This window comes from Bubalus kerabau, chromosome 14 (genome assembly GCF_029407905.1).
Source record: "Bubalus kerabau isolate K-KA32 ecotype Philippines breed swamp buffalo chromosome 14, PCC_UOA_SB_1v2, whole genome shotgun sequence".
Taxonomy (NCBI): domain Eukaryota; kingdom Metazoa; phylum Chordata; class Mammalia; order Artiodactyla; family Bovidae; genus Bubalus; species Bubalus kerabau.
Genome location: NC_073637.1, coordinates 78,737,476 through 78,764,351, shown reverse-complemented (window position 1 = coordinate 78,764,351; position 26,876 = coordinate 78,737,476). Strand labels below are relative to the sequence as shown.

Genomic DNA, 26,876 nt, shown 5'->3' with positions numbered 1-26,876 from the left:
GGAACATGTCATTTCCAGTCTGGAGACTAATTCAAAGGCAAAATAGCCATTTGGCTATCAATATTCATTCATTTTACACAAATGTGTGTATTTACCTAAAATTTTTATGCTTAATATATGACTACTCATTTATCTGTTAAATCTCCTAAAAATTCTCCATTGTTTTTCCATGGTTTACAAGAGCCGCATATTCCCTAGTTAAAGGGCATGTACCCAGTTGTTCAGTTGCTAAGTCGTGTCCAACTCTTTGAGACCCCATGGCCTGCAGCACGCCAGGCTTCCCTGTCCTTCACTGCCACCCAGTAGGCACTCAGTCATTGCACGTTGATGATGACCACGCTAATGGTAACGGAGGACATAAGATGAGTTAAATTCACTATTTTCTTCTCATCCAGCAGAAATGAATTCCCCACCCCCCCATGGCAGAATTCCAGGGGCAGTGATGAGATCTCAAGGCTTCCACAGTCAGATTTGTCTCTCAAAAGCCTGGACTTTTCTCCCTTTTGCTCCAAGCCTTCTCCTAGGGCTTCCTCCAATCAGTATAAGGGTCTGTACAGAGGACCTTGGCTGCAGCTCCTCAGCTGCTGTTTGGAAGTGGATTAGCCAGCAGGGCTGGACCATGGACAACCCCACCATCAACATCAGTTAGGAACAGTTCCCAAGACTCAGACTTGTGAAGGTAACATATGGGCACATCTCCTTGAAAAGCCCTCTGGCCCATAAAATGGTTCAATAGATAAATCAGTGCTGTGCTCTCACTGATAACTTTCAGGAAAATGCAAGCCAAGTTGCACAAAAGAAACACCACTTTTGTATTTGATTGGGTCTGCATATTTATTAACAACTTGGCAGGAAGCCAGTTGTGAAAAGTTTCTTAATCCGAGTTCTCCTCCTAAAGTCAATAACCTTGGATTATCTTTTTATAAATATATTAAGTAAATCCATTGGTTGAAGTGAAGTAAAGTGAAGTGAAAGTCGCTCAGTCGTGTCTGACTCTTTACGACTCCATGGACTATACAGTCCATGGAATTTTCCAGGCCAGAATACTGGAGTGGTGAGCCTTTCCCTTCTCCAGGGGATCTTCCCAATCCAGGGATTGAACCCAGGTCTCCCACATTGCAGGTGGATTCTTTACCAGCTGAGCCACAAGGGAAGCCCAAGAATACTGGAGTGGGTAACCTATCCCTTCTCCAGCAGATCTTCCCAACCCAGGAGTCGAACGGGGGTCTCCTGCATAGCAGGTGGATTCTTTACCAGCTGAGCTATCAGGGAAGCCCAGGTTAAGTAATTTTTAACTGGACCAATTATAGAGATATTTGGTCCTACATGATGATCCTCTGGATCATTGAAAAGGCAAGAGAGTTCCAGAAAAACATCTATTTCTGCTTTATTGACTATGCCAAAGCCTTTAACTGTGTGGATCACAATAAACTGTGGAAAATTCTAAAAGAGATGGGAATACCAGACCACCTGAACTACCTCTTGAGAAACCTATATGCAGGTCAGGAAGCAACAGTTAGAACTGGACATGGAACAATAGACTGGTTCCAAATAGGAAAAGGAATACGTCAAGGCTGTATATTGTCACTCTGCTTATTTAACTTATATGGAGAGCACATCATGAGAAACGCTGTGCTGGAAAAAGCACAAGCTGGAATCAAGATTGCCAGGAGAAATATCAATAACCTCAGATATGCAGATGACACCACCCTTGTGGCAGAAAGTGAAGAGGAACTCAAAAGCCTCTTGATGAAAGTGAAAGAGGAGAGTGAAAAAGTTGGCTTAAAGCTCAACATTCAAAAAACGAAGATCATGGCATTTGGTCCCATCACTTCATGGGAAATAGATGGGGAAACAGTGTCAGACTTTATTTTGGGGGGCTCCAAAATCACTGCAGATGGTGATTGCAGCCATGAAATTAAAAGACGCTTACTCCTTGGAAGGAAAGTTATGACCAACCTAGATAGCATATTCAAAAGCAGGGACATTACTTTGCCAACAAAGGTCCGTCTAGTCAAGGCTATGGTTTTTCCAGTGGTCATGTATGGATGTGAGAGTTGGACTGTGAAGAAAGCTGAGCATCGAAGAATTGATGCTTTTGAACTGTGGTGTTGGAGAAGACTCTTGAGAGTCCCTTGGACTGCAAGGAGATCCAACCAGCCCATCCTAAAGGAGATCAGCCCTGGGATTTCTTTGGAAGGAATGATGCTAAAGCTGAAACTCCAATACTTGGGCCACCTCATGCCAAGAGTTGACTCATTGGGAAAGACTCTGATGCTGGAGGGATTGGGGGCAGGAGGAGAAGGGGACGACCGAGGATGAGATGGCTGGATGGCATCACTGACTCAATGGACGTGAGTCTGAGTGAACTCTGGGAGTTGGTGATGGACAGGGAGGCCTGGCGTGCTGCGATTCATGGGGTCGCAAAGAGTCGGACACGACTGAGTGACTGAACTGAACTGAACTGCACTGAGGCACAAAGCTGACTTGTTCTCTCTGGTAATTCTGTCTTTAATCTCAACTGAAATTGTATCCGGTAAAGCCTATACTGGCCTTTCCTCTGGGTACCAGGAAAGCATTGAACAGGCTCTGATGCTGTAGCCTCTTATTTATCAGATTATCTCCCATTTCCACCTTAGATTATATTTGAAGTCTTGAAAAGTTTTTGCCTGGCAAATAGTGGCTGTATAAACATTCCTTAAATACAAAAATCATCTCTTTTTTACTTTGTAAGATAATTTATTTTAATTTGTGTGTAGGGTTTCCAAATTCTATACCACTTGTTTTAAAACAAAGTAGTACAATTAAAAGGATTTCTGTGGTTAAAATTTTGGGGAAGCTTGGAGTAAGATCAAGTTTATTTATTGAACCATTTGAGAGAACTAGCTTGTTTGAAGTCAAAACAATCAACATAACATATTTTGGCAATGCCCAGAGCGTGATTTACTTTATTCCCTAAAACTGGTGTTAATTTCCACTGACCATCGTAATTCACTATGTCTTGAATAAGCTGATTAAAACCAGATGATCTTAGTTTGCCTATTTTAGAGACTTAAAGAATTTTCAGATAAGTCTGCCAAAGAAAGTTAAAGCCGTATAAGCTTCAGTCAGTTCAGTCCAGTCGCTCAGTCGTATAAGCTTAGAATTCAATATATGACCTAGATTTAGTAGACCATATAATAAACATATTTTTAGGGGTTATCTAATTATGTTTTTTTCAGATTTCTAATTTATTTTATAATTTCTAAATGGCAGTAATAGTACATATACATGACATAATAATACATATTGAATGGTATATCATTTTCCAGTCTGATATTCACAAGGTTGGTGATGGACAGGGAAGCCTGATGTGCTGTAGTCCATGGGGTTGAAAAGAGTTGGACACAACTGAGCAACCGAACTGATTCACAAGGTGCCGATTCCTGGCATTTTATGTGAAATGAAGATGGATAATATGCGGAAAATTTGTCTGGGTGCCCTCTCAGGGGTCATGAATGTTAGCAGGAAGATCCAGAAAACCCACAAAATCCACAAGATCATTTCCACTTCAGATTCCAACTGCAAATTCTCAGTCTCTCATACCTCTGACTGATGAGCTATAAATTAGAGTTTCCCACAATCCCTTCCTCAGGTTCAATTAGCTGTTAGCATGACTCACAGAACTCAGGAACACACTTCACTTACATTTACTGGTTTATTAGAGAAGGTATTATAAAGATAGAAATGAACAGCCAGGGGACGAGGCACCCAGGGCACGATTCAGAGGGTCCTGAGTGCAGGAGCTTCTGTCTCCTTAGAGCTGGGGTGTGCCCCCTTCTGGCATACAGATGTGTTCACCAGCCGAGACGCTCTCCAAACCCCATCATTTAAGAGTTCCATGACATAAACATGATTGATTAAACAACAGGAGGTTATTATATAACCTAAATAATAGGTGGTTAACTTAATCTCCAGACCCTCCCCTTCCAGGAGACTAGGAAAGCAGAGCTAAAATTTCTAAGCTTCTAATCAAGGCTTGGGCTTTCTGATGACATAACACCATCCTGAAGGTATCTAGGGATCCCTAAGAGTCACCTCATTAGAACAAAAGAAGCTTTTTTTTTTTTTTTTCACCCTTATCACTCAGGAAAATCCAAGGGTTTTAGGAGCTATGTGCCAGGGATGTGAGCCAAAGACCAAACATGTGCCTAGGATACCACAAGAAGGTATGGCAGATACTACTTTAAAAAAAAAAAGAATTGATTGTTGATATTGGCAAGCACTCTAGAATTGGTGGTCAGAAGTTAAGGACTTGTACTAAGAAGGTAGATATGGCAATGGGAAAGAGAGAAGTAACGTGAGAAACCCTGTCAAGATATAATCAATAGAACTTTAGATAACCTGTTGAATATTGGGGAGGGAGGAGGAGGAGGGCTCAAAGATGGCTCTTAAGTGTGAGTCTACATTGCTGGGAAGATACTGATGCCACTTACTGAGAGGTAAAACTAGAGAAGGCTTGCTTGGGAAGAAGTTCAATCTTGTGCATGAGGAGTTTCAAATACCAGTGGAAAAAAAAATCCATGTGTCACATCTTCCCATTTCTGCAGATGGGTTCTTATCTTCCTGTGCCCCTCGATGCAACTTTAAAAGACTTTCTTTTCTTTCTGTTTTACTCTGTTCTGTCCGAAATATTCCTCTTCAAATTTTGAAAATAGTAAGTAGCTTAGCCACGTCCTTTAATATGCTCAATTTTTCTCAAGTAGCCAACCATCTCTAACCTTTGTTGGAAATTTTGAAAGAAGTCAATAGAAAGTTGGCCATCTGTAATGGGGAGGAGAAGAGTGGAAGGGAGAGTTTTTGAGATAGACTTGGCCACCAGGTAACTTCTGTACAATCTCAGACATATTATGTGTCAATGAACTCCGAGTCTAACGATCAGCACTGGCTTCAACTTTGCTGGACATTTTCTAGTGCTTTTAAAGGAGTCTTGATAGATGTGGAATGAAAGATGATTCTCTCTTTCCATGTCAGAAATTCTTTTATCCATTCTCTCTTGCTATAAAAATCAGAATCAGTAAATCATGGATGTCTGAGATAGAATGGTTGGCCTGCTCCTATCATAGCTGTCTGATTTAGAGTAGTATCTGAAGATAGTCTAAATAATTGCCTCTGCTTGACAGCTACTTTTGCCTCACATATAATGACAAGTATTGTCTTTGTTATAGGCATAATTTCATTTAAACAACAATTTTAGGAGGATGAGATACTGTCATGCACACCTCCATCATCAAACATACAAACAGAGTCTCCATCTCAGGACAGAGAGTGACACTCTCATTCTCAAACATTTTGCATCAGATCAGGTCAATCGCTCAGTCATGTCCAACTCTTTGCATACCCTGCTTTATAGACTTTTCACTGAATCCTGTCTCTCACTGGAGCTTAAGCCCTCCATTCACTAGTTTTACCACAGCTGAAAATTTCCTCAATGCAGTCAGGTTCCACCTGTCAACCACACTCTCCCTTCTGTCATCACTGATTCACAAATCTGTGAACAGACATTCCGTTTCAGACCACAAGATGAGTCTTCCTGTGACTGGGGCTTAAAGACTCAGCAAGGGTCGTCTTTCAGCTCATCTACGTACGATGATGAAACCGTACGGTGCTGTCCCGTTAGGGGCTTTCCCCCTTAACCTTAGACACCATCCCCAGACTCTTTTAGTGCCTCTCCAGGAGAGTAACCAAAGAAACAATACCATTAATTCTTCAAGGTCTTTGGCTTTTCACAGCTGTTTCTCTCAGATTCAGCCTTTAGGTTCATGAAATATTCAGACATAAATCACTTACTTCTTCTCGAGGACATTACACAAGTTTGATCATGGTTACGTCATTTCCTTTACATTGACCTGAGGGTACCTTGGATCCTGTTGAACCAGCATCAGAAACAGTTTGAGCTCTTGCTTTTTAAATCATGATTTCTGCAGAACCTGCAATCAAACTTTCAAAAAATTCCAAAACAAGAATGGGCTTTGAGATCAGTTGTGATGTCAAGGGTTGTGCGAGCCAGAATTTTTCAGTAAAAAACACAATGCTTGTTTCCTGTGAGCAAACGAAAAGAATATTATCTTTCAGTTTTATGTATTTCCTTTAAAAATACAAACTGTTGTGATAAGATTGGGACCAGCAGATGATGACATTGGATTTGGAGCTCTGCTTGGTGCCCGGAATGAACCATCCGTTCAGAAAGAGAAGAGAAGTACAGCGGCCATTGGCTTTTACAAGGAACACCTTGTTCTGTAGAAACCTCTCTGGTACATTCCATTTGTTTTAATGAGTTCTGTTTATGGCAAAATGCTAAATGTGTATTCTATAAAATGAAATTTAATGCTGCATAAGCCTGTAAGATTCTAAAATAAAATTCCAGGTAGGGTGAGAGACAAGCTCTGTCCTAGCACAGTTCAAAGAGATTTTGCTTGCGCAGCTCCAGGATACTTCCCCAGGATGCGGCGGACTGCTTTATCGTTAAGGGGCACGGCGCAACGTTCTGTATAGAGCTCACATTGCCGTCCCATCCCACCTTCTCTCGAGGAACTCTGTCAAATTTTTCACAGAACTTACTTGGATACGATGTCACCTTTCCTTCTAACAATTTAGGGTAATCAATAGACACTGTAGACAATTCACACTAATTCACTCACTCACCCTTTTATTTATTAACTTAATAAAAAGGCATTGCATGCCTACTATGTTCACTATGTTTCATTAATTTTATGGAACATTTATCCTGTGCCTCATACTGGACGTGAAAAGATACACATAAGGTTGGGCTTGCTTCCAAAGAGTATATAGTCTCATTAGGCCAAAAAAGGAGTGTTATTAAGACAATTATTAAAATGAAAGAAGCTAGATGTCTTAATTAATTTAAGATAAGGTTTACTATTATTTATTTAGAGATTACCAGCTACCAGACACTGAGAAAAGCACCTTATTTTACTTAATAAAATGTTGTTATTATTTTTTATGGAGTATAATTGCCTTACAATGTTGTGTTAATTTCTGTTGTACAACAAAGTGAATCAGCCATATGTAGACATATATCCTTTTCCTTGTGACATGCTTCCCACACACCCCCTCATTTTAAATCTAAATTACCTCATTTAATTCTAATAAATCCCTAAGTGGTGAGTGTTAACTCCAATCTGTAAATGATAAAACAGGTTTAAAGATATTGATTACCATCTCATCACTCGATGACTACCAAACACCTCGCATTTTGCCATTTTTCCAGTTAAAATACTTTGAGTTTAAAGTAGACTGGATACAAGTATCTTGAATCATAAGTGTATTAAATTAAGTCATAAAAAGCAGTCTGGAGGGAAGCAGTTCTAGGGCTGGTTAGTTTCCAGCTTCACAGATGAGTGTTCCATTTCTCCGTGTTCTCTTGACTTGCATATCAGGGTTACAAGATGGTCAGCACAGCTTCAAGCATCCCACCTTTACATGATAAAATCCAAGAAAGGAAAGGACAGAGAGATTGTTCTGGCTTCTCTTTTTTATCAGAGAGAGCAATATTTCTCATCAGCCCTGCATTGGACTCTCTTACATTTTGTTGGCAAAAGCTGGTCTCACACCCACTCCTAAACAAATCACAGGCCAGGAGTATGAGATGACAGGGGTTGGCCAAGATCCATTATGATTCATCCCCTTGAAGATGGGTGTAATTTTGCCTTTTACCTGAAAAAAATCAGGTAAGGGAAGGGAAAAGGGGACAACCTGTAAGATCTCCCTTATATATTAAAATGCTCAAAGATCCCAGGTAATAAGGAATTTTCTAACTTGCCATTAGACATGTCATCCTCCACAAGATTTTAAACAAGATAGAAATTTTGAATGCACCACTAACCTAAGCATGTGGAACTGAAGCATGGTAAGACTACAGGACATCTTGGTAGAGTTGTGCCTGGTGGGCCAAATGTAAACGTGCTAACACCTAATTTAGCCTGAGAATGGGGCCAGCCATTAAAAGGAAGAAAATATTGCACTATACCATGAAACAAGACAATGTAGACTAATCACATTCTTGTTTTAAAACAATTTATATCACTGAGAGAAAGATTTTTAAGTCAAATGTCTTTCAACACCTTTCCTTTAAAATTTATTCAGAATAATGAGTCTGATCAACTCAGATTTCTTGATGGACATATTACCTGTTTAAAAAAAAATCTTTGCAACACATTTAAAAAAAAGTCTTGGGTTTAAAATGTCAGACTGAAGAAACATCTATTTAAGCTGTGAATGTATGCTCAGTCATGTCCAACTCTTTGCAACCCCATGGCTCCTCTGTCCCTGGGATTCTCCAGGCAAGAATACGAGAGTGAGTTGCCATTTCCTTCCCCAGGGGATCTTCCCAACCCAGGGATCAAATCCATTTCCTGCATCTCCTACATTGGCAAGCAGATTCTTTGCCACTGAGCCACCTGGCAAGCCCCTATTTAAGCTACTCTTGTGTGTGTGTGTGTGTGTTAGCCCCTCAGTCATGTCTGACTCTTTGAGACCCCATGGACAGTAGTCCACCAGGCTCCTCCATCCATGGGACTCTCCAGGCAAGAATACTGGAAGGGGTTGCCATTCCCTTCTCCAGGGGATCTTTCTGACCCAGGGATTGAACCTGGATCTCCTGCATTTCAGTCAGATTCTTTACTATCTGAGCTACCAGGGAAGCCCCAAGAAGATTGGACTGGATAGCCATTTCCTTCTCCAGAGGATCTTCCCAACCCAGGGCTCTAACCTGGGTCTCCTACACTGCAGGCAGATTCTTTACCATCTGAGCCACCAGGGAAGCCTCTTAAATTCAGCTACATACAACAAATATGTTAAGCCATGAAACATGTTTTACAATACAATGCAGGAGACTCTGGTTCCACTCCTGGGTGGGGAAGATCCACTGGGGAAGGGATAGGCTACCCACTTCAGCATTTGGGGGCTTCCCTGATGGCTCAGATGGTTAAAAAAAAAAAAAATCTGCCTGCAATGAAGGAGCCTGGGTTTGATCCCAGGGTTCGGAAGATCCCCTGGAGAAAGGCAGGGCTACCCACTCCACTATTCTGCCCAAAACGCTGTACCTTCACTCTTATGTAATCCCAGTAAAACCAGAATGCAGAATGAAGAAGTTTTCAAATAAATAACCCCATGAGGAAGGGGGGAAAGAGAAAAGGTGTTTTTTTGTTTTTTTTTTTTTTTGAGAAAAATATTCCAAAATATTGTAAATTGGAAAGCAAATGCACTAAAGATGCATTACAAATGTGGGTCTTTAAAGCAGGAGAAGTTGAGAAACAAGGTGATTTACTCTGCAGAATGCTCAAAAGCATCATGTAAATTAATGGAATTAGGTCTGACTGGGGCCGGGGCAGTTACATCACTTAAATAAAGAAGATTATGTGGAAATGATCTAGAATCCAGTTCTAGTCTTAATCCCTAGGCACCTGCTCCTGTGCTACCATAGCAAATGACTGCAGATTTATTGATGGGAGATATCAGCACAGTTGAAGTTCTAGGTACTCTGTGAAAATGAGATGAATTTATATTCATTGATTACTAACTGCAGAGACTATGCTCTCTAGTCCCATTCCCCAGCTCAGCTCCCAATACCTGAAAGTCAGAGTCCTGCCTTTAAAAAGATTAGAAGACTTGAAGAAGGCAATGGCACCCCACTCCAGTACTCTTGCCTGGAGAATCCCATGGACGGAGGGGCCTGGTAGGCTGCAGTCCCTGGGGTCGCTAGGAGTCAGACACGACTGAGCGACTTCACTTTCCCTTTTCACTTTCACGCTTTGGAGAAGGAAATGGCAACCCACTCCAGTGTTCTTGCCTGGAGAATCCCAGGGATGGGGGAGCCTGGTGGGCTGCCATCTATGGGGTCACACAGAGTCGGACACGACTGAAGCGACTTAGCAGCAGCAGCAGCAGCTGAGGAACCTGACTACCCAAGATGAAAGATGTACAGATTCTGACTTTGACAATGCCTTAACAATTGGTTCACTCAGATCGCCATATATATAGCATGTAAGCTATATGTATACATTTGGAGTTTCCAATCAACTTTTTGGTCCATTATTATTAATTATGAGCAGACAGTTAAGACTCACAAAACATCTGAAAACTACTGGTTTTCCAGTAGTCATGTATGGATGTGAGAGTTGGACCATAAAAAGACTGAGTGTTGAAGAACTGATGCTTTTGAACTGTGGAGTGGGAGAAGACTCTTGAGAGTCCCTTGGACAGCAAGATCAAACCAGTCAATCCTAAAGGAAATCAGTCCTGAATATTCATTGGAAGGACTAATGCTGAAGCTGAAGCTCCAATACGTTGGCCACCTGATGTGAAGAGCCAACTCATTAAGGCCCTGGTGCTGGAAAAGATTGAAGGCAGGAGGAGAAGGGGACGACAGAGGATGAGACGGTTGGATGGCATCACCCACTCGATGGACATGAGTTTGAGTAAGCTCCAGGAGATGGTGAAGGACAGGGAAGCCCGGCATGCTGCAGTCCATGGGGTTGCAAAGAGTTGGACTCGGCTGAACAACAAACAGCAACAAAAAAGTAACAACAAGCAAACAAATAGAGGTTAAAAATAGGAAACAAAAGATAAGAAAATCAAAAGACAAGTTCAGGAGGTTCACACCAAAATAACAAAAATTCCAGAAAAACCAACAGAAAGAGAGAGGAGGCATATATCAATGAAATGATCCAAGAAAATTTCCCCAAACCAAAATATTTTCCATTTTGAAAAGGCTCATGAAGGTCTAAAACAATAGGTGAAAATAAAGACACATAAAAACCCATTACCATTAAATTTTTTAAAATACTGAAGACCAAAAATGTACCTACATTTTTTCAGGTTGGAGGGAAAAAACAGGGCTTTGACTACATATATAGGATTAGGTATTAGAATATACTTGAATGTCTAACCAGAACAATTAAACAAGAAATTTTAAAAATTAGAATGATTTTGAAATGTCAACAGCAATATTGGAATTTAGAATTCAATGGAGAAATACCTTCAAAATTCTGAAGGAAAATTATTTCCAAAGAATTCTATTACTTGCAAGCTACCACTCAAGGAAGAAAATAAAATAGACACTTACATACTTGCAATATCTCATGAAATTTTTCTCCCATTACCTTTTACATGAAGTTACAAAATAACATGCCTTTCCAAAATGAAGAATCAGCTGAAAAAGAGAACTACAACAGACAAAAGAAACAGGTGGAGGTAAAGAGAATTCCCCAGAACATTGACAAAGGAAATCTCAGGTGAATCACATTGGAGACTGTTTTAGAAAAGAGCAGAGGACCATATGTAGAGCTGTCTCACCCTCCAGAGTGAACAGACAACCACAGGGAACGTCCCTGGAACCATCATCTCTTTTGATGAGTCTGCAGTGATAGAAAGATGGTGCCATGTAGCAATATCCATCTACTCTTCAGGGTTCATGAAAACCTCATGTCTCTCTTTTACTTTTTTGGGGGGGCGGGCAGGGAATTCATATTTATTTTTACTCAACTAAACAAAAGCTTATCACTGTAAGGAAAGAAAAGGAAAATATGCTAGAATAAGAATTTTCCTATAAATACTATGTGATTGCATATATGTATAAACTTGCATTCAGTTCAGTTCAGTTCAGTCGCTCAGTCGTGTCCGACTCTTTGCGACCCCATGAATCGCAGCACGCCAGGCCTCCCTGTCCATCACCAACTCCCAGAGTTCACTCAGACTCACGCCCATCGAGTCAGTGATGCCATCCAGCCATCTCATCCTCTGTCGTCCCCTTCTCCTCCTGCCCCCAATCCCTCCCAGCATCAGAGTCTTTTCCAATGAGTCAACTCTTCGCATGAGGTGGCCAAAGTACTGGAGTTTCAGCTTTAGCATCATTCCTTCCAAAGAAATCCCAGGGCTGATCTCCTTTAGGATGGGCTGGTTGGATCTCCTTGCAGTCCAAGGGACTCTCAAGAGTCTTCTCCAACACCACAGTTCAAAAGCATCAATTCTTCAGCGCTCAGCTTTCTTCACAGTCCAACTCTCACATCCGTACATGACCACTGGATTAACTTGGATAACACTTGCATTAGTTATTTTTAATTGTAAAACATAAAAATTATTTCCACTGAAGTTAAGATCAGAGCAAGGATGCATACATCATTACAGTTTTCAACCTTGTTCTGGAGGTATTGGTCATCACCACAAGGCAAAACATATAAATGATATCTAAAAACTAAAGTGGAAGAAACAAAATTCTTTCTCTGAAGATGACAATTATCTTCCTAGCAAATGAGAAATAGTCTTCTAAAAAATTATTGGAATAGTGAGAGTTCAGTTAAGCAGCCAAATACAAGATCATCCACAATAAAAATGGCTTTCCTAAATACCAACAATCACCAGTTGGAAAAAAATAATGAGGGATTAAAGTATCCCAAACATAACTGCTGTCAAAAAAAGAAAGAAAATATGGAATATATAGGAGTGAACAAAAATTTTCAAGATATTTGTTAAGAAAATTATAAAACTTCTTTGAAGACATAAAGATAACCTAATAAATAGCAAGATAATCATCTTGAAAAGAAAGACTCAGTATTGGAAAATATGAGTTCTTCTGGAAGTAACCAGTACAACCAAGTAATGAAAATAAAAATTCAAATAGAATTTGCCATGGCGTATGAAAAGGCAGTAATAACTAATACTCATTTTTTACAAGATGAGGAAAATTGACATACACTACCAGATAACCAAATAGGACTTTTCTTTAAGAGCATTAAAAACTGTGTACATTCCCTAGGGCTGCCATAGAGTACCAGAAACTGGGTGACATGAAAAAAACAGAAATTTACTCTCCCACACTTGTGTGGGAAGTCCATTTGCCTTCTCTGAAGGGTCAAGCTTCTGGCCACTCAAGGCATTTTCCCCAACTTGCAGATCAGTTCAGTTCAGTCGCTCAGTCGTGTCTGACTCTTTGTGACCCCATGGACTGCACCACACCAGGCTTCCCTGTCCATCACCAACTCCAGCAGTTTACTTAAACTCATGTCCATCGTGTTGGTGATGCCATTCAACCATCTCATCCTCTGTCACCCCCTTCTCTTCCTGCCTTCAATCTTTCCCAACATCAGGGTCTTTTCAAATGAGTCAGTTCTTCACATCAGGTGGCCAAAGTATTGGAGTTTCAGCTTCATCATCAGTCCTTCCAATGAATATTTAGGACTGATTTCCTTTAGGATAAACTGGTTGGATCTCCTTGCAGATACATTACTCCAAACGCTGATTCAGAAGTCCATGGTATTCTTGGTGTCCCATCACACATCTTCCCTCTGCATGGCTCTGCTCATCTGCTTTCAAAGACATCATCTTGTTGAATTAAGTGCCCCATCCTATATGCAGTATGACCTCTTCTTAACTAACTACATCTGTAAAAGCATGGTTTCCAAATAGATTCACATTCTGAGGTTCAGGTTAGGACATGAATTTTGGGAGACAATATTCAACCCAATAGGGTAACTAAAACATTGCTATTTTTAAGAAACTGCATACTAATACAGAATAGATTAATAGAACAGAATAAATCATTCAGAAATAGACCCATATATATTTTAAAGTTAAAGACTATCAAAACAAAACAGACTGGTAATTGGCTATTCATTTCAGAAAAAAAGAAAATACATTTAGAAGATTTCTTTCAAATATACATAGAAACAAGTTTTATATAAACCAAAGAGCTAGATTTTAAAAACAAAACCATAAAATATTAGGAAGTTAATGTAAGCAATTCACATAAAGAAAAGTCCTAGGGAGAAAAGTCAGTCACTTTTGTGATGTCTTTAAGAGACAGATACAAATCTATAGCCCCAGAGTATAACATAGTAAGTTACAACTTATGAAATCCTTTAATTAGAGGGTCACTCATTTGGGGCTCAAATCATTAACAAAACTCCTTTTAATGGGTAAAATACCCTTGAGAAAGATAACCTATCATTTCACAGCCTGTTATCAATTATCCAAAAACTGAGAGAGGAAAGAAGAGCATGCATGTGGGTATTGGAGACAAATTTCAACTACTTACGCTATGGTTACCCTTGCCTTCCTTTTTTTTAATGTAATATTTATTTATTTATTTATTTATTTATTTATTTGGCTGTGCTGGGTCTTAGTTGCAGCATACAGGATCTAATTCCTAACCCAGGCCCCCTGCACTGGGAGCACAGAGTCTTAGCCCTTGGACCACCAGGGAAGTCCCCTGCCTTCCATTTTGATGCAAATGAATATCAAATAATAATATAAGTAATAATAACTATCACCGTGGCTTTGTACTGTTTGCATGCCTTAGCTCATTTAATACATCCCACATTCTTAGGAGGTAAGCATTATTTATTCCAATTTTAGGTCTGAAAACACTGAGGATCAGCCATTAAAAAAAAGAAGATTGTCTTTCCCTGTGTACCCTCCCTGTATACTCAGGAGGCCCCCACGTGGCAGGGATCTTACTGTGGTTTTGGGGCACCTGACTGTCTAGGTAGACTCAACTCTGCCTGAATACAGAAGCCAAGTCTTATTCTTTTCTACACCCAGAATACCTTGCTAGATACTCAAATCCTAGTGGCTACTCAATAACTGATACAATTAGGGATGGCTAGATGGGCTTCCCTGATGGCTCAGCTGATAAAGAATCTGCCTGCAATGTGGGAGACCTGGGTTCAATCCCTGGGTTGGGAAGATGCCCTGAAGAAGGGAAAGGCTCCCACTCCAGTATTATTTCCTGGAGAATTTCATGGACTGTATAGTCCATGGGGTTGCAAGGAGTCAGACACAACTAAATGACTTTCATTACATTATTAGATGGAAGCAGAAGCAAGAACTGAAAAGAAAGGCTGGTTGCAAGTCAGCCAAAGTTGATGGTGATTAAAATGCAGCTTCATCCGAGTGTTCATGCTTATATTTTGTACTTAGTGAGAGACAAACATCCCAAAGAAATTGCCCAGATTTGAAGCTTGTTTCCACTTCATGCTGTGTGACCTTGGGCAAGTGACTCAACTTGTATAAACCTGTTTCCTTTTCTGTAAAATGGAGATAACAGTAGTATCTGCCTTCTGTATTACCGAGAGGGCTAAATATGATAATCCAAGTAAAGCTTTTAGCATGCTGAGCCTACCAAAACTATTTTACTGTTCTGGTAATTACAGCATCAGGCCAGCTTTCTCCAATAGTATCCTTACGTGGTCAAGTTGTTGCCTCTTTCCTTTTCTGTAACTAAAGGGCGCTCCTGTGAAACTCCTCTTCATCCAGACTGAAAGTCAGTTTAAATTCAAGTGAAGATGAAAAGATGGAATCTGTTGGTGATCGAGTTAAGATGACATTTCAGAATAGCAGATGCTGTAACTTGTGACCCCACAGCAGCACTTCCCTGTTCTCATTTCCCACCTGCTAAATCTGAGCCTCACTGTGGAAGATACTGGAATGCAGCGGTAGCTTTGTAAGTAAACAAAGGAACCTCTGCTGAACAGACTCGACGATGTCAGACTTGACAGAAACTTTAGTAAGGAATAAACAAAAATCACCTGTAGATCAGTATTAACTATTTACTTTCTGTTATATATTGTAATGTAGATCCTGCCTTTTCTCTCATTGCTAAATCGCCTCAGTCGTGTCCGACTCTTTGTGACCCCAGGGACTGCAGCGTGCCAGGCTCCTCTGTCAACAGGATTCTTCAGGCAAGAATACTGGAGTGGGTTGCCATGCCCTCCTCCAGGGTTCAAACTCACCTCTCTTAAGTCTCCTGCGTTGGCAGGCGGGTTCTCTGCCATTAGCGAACTTGGGAAGCCCTCAGATGGCGCTAGATACAATTAAATCCTCTCATTATTGTCTTTTTACTTTAAGCATTCTTCAAAAAGACGATCTTTGGAAAAGCTCAGGGTGGTCTATTAGATGACTTGCTAGAAATTATTTATCTATTTCAAATTTATTGAATATTTTGGTGATCTTTAATTTTTTGCTCTCTTAGATAATGTTATGATGGTTGTCCCTGTACATACAGTTTTCGTGTGTAGCTCTGATTTTTTTCTTAATTAAGTTCATAATACAATAAAAATAGATATTTGCAATAAAAATATTATTTCAGAATTTAAACAAGATCTGAGGATATGTCTAAAAGACTATGTCAAAATATTTCATGAGTCTTCCACACATACCAAAATTACTATACCACCCACAAAAATGTTGCAACTATTATGACAGCTGAGAAGAGATGTTCATTATTTTTCACAATCTTTAAGACTGGCCATAACAGATGTCAGCTTCAGTGAACCATTACAGCTAGCCAGCTGACCAACAGCCCCCACCACATCTATAGCTAGCTTTGTTAATTTATTTTCTACATAATCAAAGTAGAGGGCTTCCCTGGTGGCTCAGATGGTAAAGAATCCACCTGCAATGCAAGAGACCTGGATTTGATCCCTGGGTCGGGAAGATCCCCTGGAGAAAGGAATGGCAACCCACTCCAGCATTCTTGCCTGGAGAAGTCCATGGACAGAGGAGCCTGGCAGGCTACAGTCCATGGTGTTGCAAAGAGTCGGACATGACTGAGGAACTAACCCACTACTTGGTTTTATCCAATTTAGCAGTCAGGTTGTTCTTACAAATTCTCAGAATCTTGATTATTTCTAGCATACAGCTCCCAAAGACAGCTAGACCACTGTGAATCAACACTGATATCATGCATATGGCAACTTCCTACATGGCAGGAACTCAAGACCTCAGGCAGAGTGTGTTACGACTTTTATATTAAACCTCCCCCAGGTTTATTCCCAGTGCCCCAAGGATTTACCAAAGCAGTAATAACCACTCAAAAGAGATTAGTCCCAATGGTACTGGCTGATAGCTTATCACAGAAGGTGGTTACTCAAAGTCTAATGCTGTTTTGAGGAAATTGCTAGTCTCTCATATTTCCTGTTCCTCAAATTTCCTTTTATTCCTTGAATCTGTTGCTCATTTTTAAGTATATGTTTTATTTCCTTAAGATTTTCTTATTTCCCTTTTTATTCTACAATTAGGGATCTCAAATAGTTATCTTTTAGTCAAATTTGCAATATGTTCAGAGCCCTTTGCCACCATATATTTTAGTTATTTATGATAAATAATTAAATTATATTACATATTAATATTTATCATATTAACTATATACATTAGCATCTATTCTTTTAATTGCTACTGTCCTACATTTCAAGTTTATCATTCTTAATGTCATCTAGAAGAATATTTGGAAAATTCACATTGTCAAAGTTTTAGTAGATATAAGCTCTGATCACATAACATCACTCTGGTGAGATGAGATCATGAAAGGAACGCTAACATTGAATCAGTCTGCATCATATGCCAGCATTATATATACTTTTCCATATTAGCAAAAAACGTATTACCATGATGAAATGTGAAACACTTTTCTTAACCAAACCATACTCTTTGTCCCCTCTGTCATCTTCAAAGATTACAATAGATTCTCTATAAAATAGTGAAAAGCAAACAACAGTTCCAACTGGTAAAGGGATACTTACATATGCTGTCTTTGTTGTTCTTTATTATCTTAGCAATTTATGTACAAACCTGAAGAGGGAATTTCCTTGGGTGTCAGAACAGTCAGGTAGGAAATGTTAACCAGTAAATAAACAAGAGTTACCAGCGGGAATGCAGGAAATATGTCCTTTAGAATTGTCTTTCTGGGTTTCTTGAGCTCCCCTGAATAGACGTAAAAGAACAAAATCACAACAGGTAAATCTTATGTCTTAAATTTATCTTTAAAATTGTTCAAGTGTGGGCTGCATTCTTCCTATTCACCCTGGCCACACACACACACACACACACACACACACTAATATGCACAAACACCCACAATAGTAACTGCTACACACTCCCACTCCCTTCAGAGCTTGCTGCTAAGTGAACAAAGGCGGGGAATGAAGACATTTCCCCCATACATGGTAAAATTTCTGAATTAAAGGCACAAGAATGAAAATGGAAGCTGAGCCCATATGACCCTGTGGCTTCAGAGTCCACCTGTGTCTTCAGGCTTCTCTGTTGGGTACTGGGCGCTGAGTTTGAGTAGTGGGAATGCAATGGTAAGCAAAAACAAACAGGAAGCTCAACCTCTCCTGTTTCCTGTTCCTCATTTTTTCCCAAATTTCCTTTTATTCCTTGGATGTTACTCATTTTTAAAACATATGTTCAATACTTTAAGATTATGAGAAGAGGAGCTATGATTAACTCAATAATCACATGAAGAAAAGTTAAAATAGTGACTGCGATAAGGGTCCATATAAAAGGGAAAGGGCTGTGAAAATAAATGATAATTGATGGTCCCTTTTGCTATTTGCGTCACAGGCACACCAGCTTTCTTTCAGTTCCTCAGAAATGTTCTCCCTGTTGCCCTCAGCCCATTCTCTCATTGCCTTTTCTGGTTGCCTAATTGACATTAGCCCTTCCTCCAGCAATCACAGTTTCTTCTAGGAAAACAGGAGCTAACACTCTCCTTGTTGTTGTTCAGTCGCTCAGTCATATCTAACTCTGAGACACCATGGACTGCAGCACTCCAGGCTTCCCTGTCCTTCATTGTCTCTGGAGTTTGCTCAAACTCATGTCCATTGAGTCTCATTCTCTGTTGCCTCATTCTCTTCCTGCCCTCAGTCTTTCCCAGCATCAGACTCTCTTCCAATGAGTCGGCTCTTCACATCAGGTGGCCAAAGTATTGGAGTTTCAGGTTCAGCATCAGTCCTTCCCATGAATATTCAGGACTGATTTCCTTTAGGATGGACTGGTTGGATCTCCTTGCAGTCCAAGGGACCCTCAAGAGTCTCCTCCAGCCCCACATTCAAAGGAATCAATTCTTCAGCCCTCAGCCTTCTTTATGATTCAAACCTCACCACATCCATCCATGACAACTGGAAAACCCATAGCTTTGACTAGACAGACCTTTGTCAGCAAAGTGATGTCTCTGCTTTTTAAAACACTGTCTAGGTTTGTCATGGCTTTTCTTCCAAGGAGCAAGCATCTCTTAATTTCATGTCTGCAGTCACCATCTGCAGTGATTTTGGAGCCCAAGAAAAGAAAGTCTGTCACTGTTTCAATTTTTTCTCTATTTGCCATGATGCCATGATCTTAGTTTTCCAAAGGCTGAGTTTTTAAAAAGCCAGCTTTTCACTCTCCTCTTTCACCTTCCTCAACAGGTTCTTTAGTTCCTCTTCGCTTTCTGTGGTTAGGGTGGTACCATCTGCATATCAAAGGTTACTGATACTTCTGGCAGTCTTAATTCCAGCTTGTGCTTCATCGGGCCCAGGATTTTGCATGATGTACTCTGCATATAAGTTAAATAAGCAGGGTGACAATAAACAGCCTTGATGTACTCCTTTTCTAATTTTGTCTAATTTTGTCCGTTGTTCCATGTCCAGTTCTAACTGTTGCTTCTTAAACTGTGTCTCAGGAGGCAGGTAGAGTGATTTGGTATTCCCATCTCTTTAAGAATTTTCCACAGTTTGTTGTGATCCACACAAAGACTTTAGCATAGTCAATGAAGCAGAAGTAGGTTTTTTTTTCTGGAATTCTTTTGCTTTTTCTCTGATCCAGTGGATGATTCTTCTGCCTTTTCTAAATCTAGGTTGTACATCTGGAAGTTCTCAGTTCACACACTGTTGAAACCTACCTCAAAGTGAACCTACTTTGAGCATTACTTTGCTAGCATGTGAAATGATGCAATTGTGTGGTAGTTTGAACATTCTTTGGCATTGCCATTCTTTGGGATTTGAATGAAAACTGACCTTTTCCAGTCCTGTGGCCACTGCTGAGTTTTCCAAATTTGCTGGTATATTGAGTGCAGCACTTTAACAGCATCATCTTTTAGGATTTGAAATAGCTCAGCTGGAAGTCCATCACCTCTGCTAGCTTTGTTCATAGTAACACTTCCTAAGCCCCACTTGACTTCACACTGCAAGATGTCCGGCTCTAGGTGAGTGACCACACCATCACAGTTATCTGGGTCATTAAGATGTTTTTTGTACAGTTCTTCTGTGTATTCTTGCCACCTCTTCTTGATTTCTTCTGCTTCTGTTAGGTCTTTACCATTTCTGTCCTTTATTGTGCCTATTTCATATGCATGAGTTCCTTTTGTGTCTCTAATTTTCTTGAAGAGATCTCTAGTCTTTCCCATTCTATTATTTTCCTCTATTTCTTTGCACTGATCACCTAACAAGGCTTTCTTACCTCTCCTTGCTATTCTTTGGAACTCTGCATTCACATGGGTATGTCTTTCCTTTTCTCTGTTGCCTCTTGTTTCTCTTCTTTTCTCAGCTATTTGTAAGGCCTCCTCAGACAGCCATTTTGCCTTCTTGCGTTTCTTCTTCTTAGGGATGGTTTTGGTCACAGCTTCCTGTACAATGCCACAAACCTCCGTCCATAGTTCGTCAGGCACTCTGTCTATCAAAACTCTCACAGGCCAACAAAATTGTCCTGTTATACATTCTCATAGCATCTGTGAAAAGAGTAGAAGAGTCGGTCAGAAGTTCTCTTTCCCTGTGGGTCCTCATCTTTCCTTAATGCCAATCTGCAGTGCAGAAGAGATCATGATTTAGTATTTATATATATAATGATTTTCCACGATAGGCTTATTCTAAATATTATCCCGTTTATGACACCATTTTCCCCAGTCTTACCGTTTTCTGAGCACTCTCCCTGACATAGACAATTGAACATTATAGCTATATGTACACTCTGTGACCCTGGGCCCTGGTAATGGGTACCAGCACCACACACAGACCTCTGACTCACTGGAAGCCTATCATTGCCAGTACACAGGATTTCTTGCAAAGATTTGAACCATATGTCATCAAAGCTGAGAGAACCAGGAAAAAAGCACTCAGTGTTTGCATAATAGGCAACTGATAATTTTAAGTCCTAGAGCTTCCTTGATTTCTGTTGTTCCTGAAGACGGGTTGCTCAGGTCTTCCTTGAAATACAGCATTGTTCTTCCAGCCCGTTTCCTTCTGCTTATTTTTAAGCTAATGTGTGTGAGTTTCTGTTACTTAAAGCCAAATACCTCTGACTGATAAATATTTGTCCTTTGACAGATATCAAACACTTTCCATCTACATCCACCCAGGGGTTGAATGTACTGTCCCTGGGCTGAGTGAGAGCTGAAGAGTAAAGGCTTGAAAAGCTCTCACTGAGGTGCTGCCTCACCCACTCACTCCTATGGGCTTCTGGATGATTTATTGACCATCAAGCTTTCAATTTCCTTACCTGTATATTAGGGGTAATTGGAAAATATAGAGACAATAAAATTCCCATCAAATCCCTAGCACATAATAAGTTATTAATGACTACAGTTATTAGTTAAAGCTTTTGAGCAAGCAAAAGGGCAACTTTTAGGATTACCTGCTCTTTCCTTTGGGCCTTTTGCTTTTTCTCATTATGTATTAGATTGTTATATCGCAGATAAGGAATATAATACAATAAAATATATAATGTAATAGCTATACAAGTGGTGAATATCCTTGGTTTTGAACTTAAAAGATGAATGTTCCTGCAGTAGGCAAAGTCAGCTGCTTATAAATTACCATTTTACTGGTAAAAGTGTTAGAATTTACTTATGCTTAAAAGTTATTAAGTAAATTAACAATCCCAGCTGCTGCTGCTGCTGCTAAATCGCTTCAGTCATGTCCAATTCTGTGCGACCCCATAGATAGCAGCCCACCAGGCTCCCCCATTCATGGGATTCTCCAGGCAAGAACACTGGAGTGGGTTGCCATTTCCTTCCCCAATGCATGAAAGTGAAAAGTGAAAGTGAAGTCGTTCAGTTGTGTCCAACTCTTCACGACCCCATGGACTGCAGCCTACCAGGCTCCTCCGTCCATGGGATTTTCCAGGCAAGAGTACTGGAGTGGGGTACCACTGCCTTCTCCACAATCCCAGCATATACCCAAATTCCTCCAGTTTTTGTTTACTGCTCACTGGTTTTGAAGAGTTCTGTAATAGTTGATAGGTTAGCAAATTTTGTTAATTTGTTTACAGCAGAGTCATCTAGCAATGAAACACCATTGGCAAAGAAACAAGATGGAATTGGCACAAATAGAAGCCAAAGATTTCTGTTCTTAAAAGAGAAAGAGACAATGTGAGAGAGAGAGAGGAAAAGAAAGTTTGGCTCATTATCCTCTCAAAGGGCAGTGGCCCATTTAATTATAAAATACTGATCTCTCATAGTTTTCTTTTCTCAATATCTCAATTTTAAATTCAATGCTGAGTGACTTACCTCTCATGCTCAAAATTCACCAATGAACTCCTGGTTAGTAAAATTGCTTTTGATCATTTCTCACACTCTTCAACTTCTGAAGCATTTCACCATGTGGATTACTCTCTCCTTTGAAAACTTGGTGATTTTCTTTCTCTAGGCTTCCTCTGGCTTCTTTATCAAATCCTCTTTCTCCATCTACCTCCTAAAAGTTGACATTCTCCATCCTCCGTCTCCAATCCTATGCCATCTTGCTCTACCTCACTCTCGGTGCTTGACCTAACAACTCTATTGATTAGCAGGCTGGTGAGGTGGAAACAATTTGGCAGTTATTTAAGATTGTGCGCCATGTCTTACACACATCTGCATACTTCTGGTCTCCACAGCTTCACTCAGATTTCTCTACTGCTGGAATTTTTGTGGGGTCCCATTAAAATTGCTAACTTTTCCTCTTGATGAGACAGCAGAAGGTGGTTTTACCTTCCACTGAATTTCCATTGTAATTGTATTGTTCCCTTACAGCCAGTTACCACATACTATCATATCATTACTTATTCACAAGTCACAGAATTATGGTGACTTTCATCTAGTCAAGGCTATGGTTTTTCCTGTGGTCATGTATGGATGTGAGAGTTGGACTGTGAAGAAGGCTGAGTGCCAAAGAATTGATGCTTTTGAACTGTGGTGTTGGAGAAGACTCTTGAGAGTCCCTTGGACTGCAAAGAGATCCAACCAGTCCATTCTGAAGGCGATCAGCCCTGGGATTTCTTTGGAAGGAATGATGCTGAAGCTGAAACTCCAGTACTTTGGCCAGTACTCATGGGAAGAGTTGACTCATTGGAAAAGATGCTGATGCTGGGAGGGATTGGGGGCAGGAGGAGAAGGGGACAACAGAGGATGAGATGGCTGGATGGCATCACTGACCCAATGGACGTGAGTCTGAGTGAAGTCCGGGAGTTGGTGACCGACAGGGAGGCCTGGTGTGCTGCGATTCATGGGGTCGCAAGAGTCGGACACGACTGAGCGGACTGATCTGATCTGATCTGATCTAAGCAATACTGCCTATTTTTCAGATGAAGGAGGGTGAAGTGCAGAGAGTTAAAGACACTTGCCATAGCTAGGAAGTAGCAGAAGTCAGGCCACAATCTAAGGAGAGCCTCTTCTACCGCTGCAAACCTCTTTGGTGGAAAGAATGCATCTTACTCATCTTAAGGCACTAATCCAGTGCTTTGAAAATCATCAGTGTTTCAAAAAATGCCTGCTGACAAGAGAGTTGATAGATGATGGACACATCAGTGACTACAGGGGCCCCTAAAATTAAGAAAAACTTTTTTCAGTAGTAGAGAGTCTGCTTCATGTTTAAATGTCCAAGAAAAACACTGATAAAAAGGTTGAAAAACACTGATAAAAAGGAGATGAGAGGAAAAGTGTAGAGGTGGAGGTCAAGGGAGAGGCTGACTTTGAAAATGGAGAGAAAACTTGTATCCTGACATTAAAGGGAAGAGTACTGAATCTGACCTTAGAGCAATCAAGGATATCTATGATTCTATTCTTTTTAAAAATACTTAAAAGCCTGAATATGTCACACCCACCTGTAACACAAGCATAGTCTGGCATTGGATTATTCTTAGATTCACAGTTTCATGAAAGAGGACTATTTCCACACTCTCAGAATCCATCCATTAATAGAATAAAAACTAGATTGGCACATAAGTCCCCTATCTGTTGTCCCAGAAAAGAAAGCTGAAAAAGAGAAGTTATTCAAGAAAAAAAGTACTTCGGAATAATTGGAAAAAATTAAGAGTTGGTGATAAATGCAGAGCTGGCATATTCTGATCTGATTTGGAAAATAATAAATAAAAAATTACTTAGTTTAAATAAGACACAAAATGTAATAAAAGATGTGCACTTCACATTGCATGCAACAAGTCATGGCTTTAGATTTGTTTTTCTTAAAGTATTGTTGGTTACCTGCTGGATACATAAAGCATCTCCCACCTCAATATGCAAAATATCCTTGGAAGATGGCTTCTGTCAACTGGGAGGCTTCTAGAAACTCAGCATTCAAAGAGTTCTGAAATAATTCTAGCTTCTCCTTCCTTCATTTCACCAGCAACACTACTGCACTTAGGGAAGTAAGGCCGAGCGTGGCCATTTTCAGCATCATGCTGGCTATCTGAAGCCAAGTCACCACTCTCACACCACGAGAACTCAGAATTCCCAGCGCCAGACATTTCTTCGGCAGCTTTGGAGCAGAGCAGCTGGGATAAAAAGGCTGGATGCTGTAGTCGGCAAGGAGAGGAGCTTGCCTGGCAGTGAGCCCTGGGCCCAGAAAGGTGGTCCAGAGATTCAGGAAAGAGATCACATCGCCAAAACACCTCTTGATAAAACAGTAGTGAGCTCCACTGCATGGGAAGGTCACGCCTACCTCTGCTGAGCGGAGATGGGTCATAAAGGACCACAGGGCCCAGTCAACCTGGATGCTCAGGGAGAGTCCCAGATTCTTGCACCAGGACTTCAACACCACTTTGAGGGCCACAAAAACATCTGCTCCAGTTATATCAGCAATTAGAAACCTCGTGCCCAGCAACATCCAAATACTCTCTTGAGCTGTATCTTCCTCTCTTAATCCATTGTAACAGAATTTCTAAAGTCTGCATAAATGACAGCTGATGACTTTTCCTGCCTATATTGGTAGAAATGATGTTCATGGGTTCTCTGAAATAAAAGAGTGCTGTCCTTCTTGTTCCACCTTTGTTAAATAAAGACTGTGTTAATCATTAACAAAATACATGTGATGCATCCAGGTAAAATAATGTCAGATTACTTGAAAGGGTTTTAGTTTGACTTTTAAAAAAATTATCATCAAAATAATACATTCAGATGGAAAAAAATTTCAGTAAGATAGGTATTACAGCAAAAAGCAAGGGTTTTCTACTCTACTTCACCCCTTCCCAAACGTATTCCCAGCTTTTTCTTCTGGGAACAACCATTCAGGAGTGTTTACGGTTCTGGTTCTTCTTGGTGGTTGCTTCCACTGTTCTTCCATGTTGGAAGAACCATCATCGTGGGATCACTTCCACTCACGTAGAGCTGGACATCCTGGAATGTGAAGTCAGGTGGGCCTTAGGAAACATCATTACAAACAAAGCTAGAGGAGGTGATGGAATTCCAGTTGAGCTACTTCAAATTCTGAAAGATGATCCTGTGAAAGTGCTGCACTCAATACGTCAGCAAATTTGGAAAACTCAGCAGTGGCCAAAGGACTGGAAAAGGCCAGTTTTCATTCCAATCCCAAAGAAAGAATGCCAAAGAATGCTCAAACTACCGCACAATTGCACTCATCTCACACACTAGTAAAGTAATGCTCAAAATTCTCCAAGCCAGACTTCAGCAATACGTGAACCGTGAACTTCCAGATGTTCAGTTGGTTTTAGAAAAGGCAGAGGAACCAGAAATCAAATTGCCAACACCCAATTTGATCATCAAAAAATCGAGAGTTCCAGAAAAACATCTATTTCTGCTTTATTGACTAAGCCAAAGCCTTTGTGTGGATCACAATAAACTGTGGAAAATTCTAAAAGAGATGGGAATACCAGACCACCTGAACTGTCCCTTGAGAAACCTGTATGCAGGTCAGGAAGCAATAGAACTGGACATGGAACAACAGACTGGTTCTAAATAGGAAAAGGAGTACATCAAGGCTGTATATTGTCACCCTGCTTATTTAACTTGCAGAGTACATCATGAGAAATGCTGGGCTTGAAGAAGCACAAGCTGGAATCAAGATTTCCAGGAGAAATATCAATAACCTCAGATATGCAGATGACACCACCCTTATGGCAAAAAGTGAAGAACTAAAGAGCCTCTTGATGAAAGTGAAAGAAGAGAGTGAAAAAGTTGGCCTAAAGCTCAACATTCAGAAAACTAAGATCATGGCATCCGGTCCCATCACTTCATGGCAAATAGATGGGGAAACATTGGAAACAGTGGCTGAATTTATTTTGGGGGGCTCCAAAATCACTGTGGATGGTGATTGCAGCCATGAAATTAAAAGACGCTCACTCCTTGGAAGGAAAGTTATGACCAACCTAGATAGCATATTCAAAAGCAGAGACATTACTTTGCCAACAAAGGTCCATCTAGTCAAGGCTATGGTTTTTCCAGTAGTCATGTATGGATATGAGAGTTGGACTATAAAGAAAGCTGAGTGCTGAAGAATTGATGCTTTTGAACTGTGGTGTTGGAGAAGACTCTTGAGAGTCCCTTGGACTGCAAGGAGGTCCAACCAGTCCATCCTAAAGGAGATCAGTCCTGGGTGTTCATTGGAGGGACTGATGCTGAAGCTGAAACTCCAATACTTTGGCCACCTGATGGGGAGAGCTGACTCACTGGAAAAGACCCTGATCCTGGGAAAGATTGAGGCCAGGAGGAGAAGGGGATGACAGAGGATGAGATGGTTGGATGGCATCACCAACACAATGGACATGGGTTTGGGTGGACTCCGGGAGTTGGTGATGGACAGGGAGGCCTGGCGTGCTGTGGTTCATGGGGTCCCAAAGAGTCGGACACGACTGAGCAA

The 26,876-nt window shown here is 40.5% G+C and overlaps 1 protein-coding gene across 1 annotated transcript; it reads right to left on the bottom strand.

The window, feature by feature from the left end:
* Window positions 1-6,430: 6,430 nt before the first annotated feature.
* On the bottom strand, window positions 6,431-24,928 carry SLC7A13 (solute carrier family 7 member 13). Its single transcript, XM_055546400.1, is given in 4 exon segments — window positions 6,431-6,651; window positions 17,626-17,757; window positions 24,266-24,877; window positions 24,880-24,928. Coding segments are annotated over 4 exon segments (1,014 nt in total).
* Window positions 24,929-26,876: the final 1,948 nt, after the last annotated feature.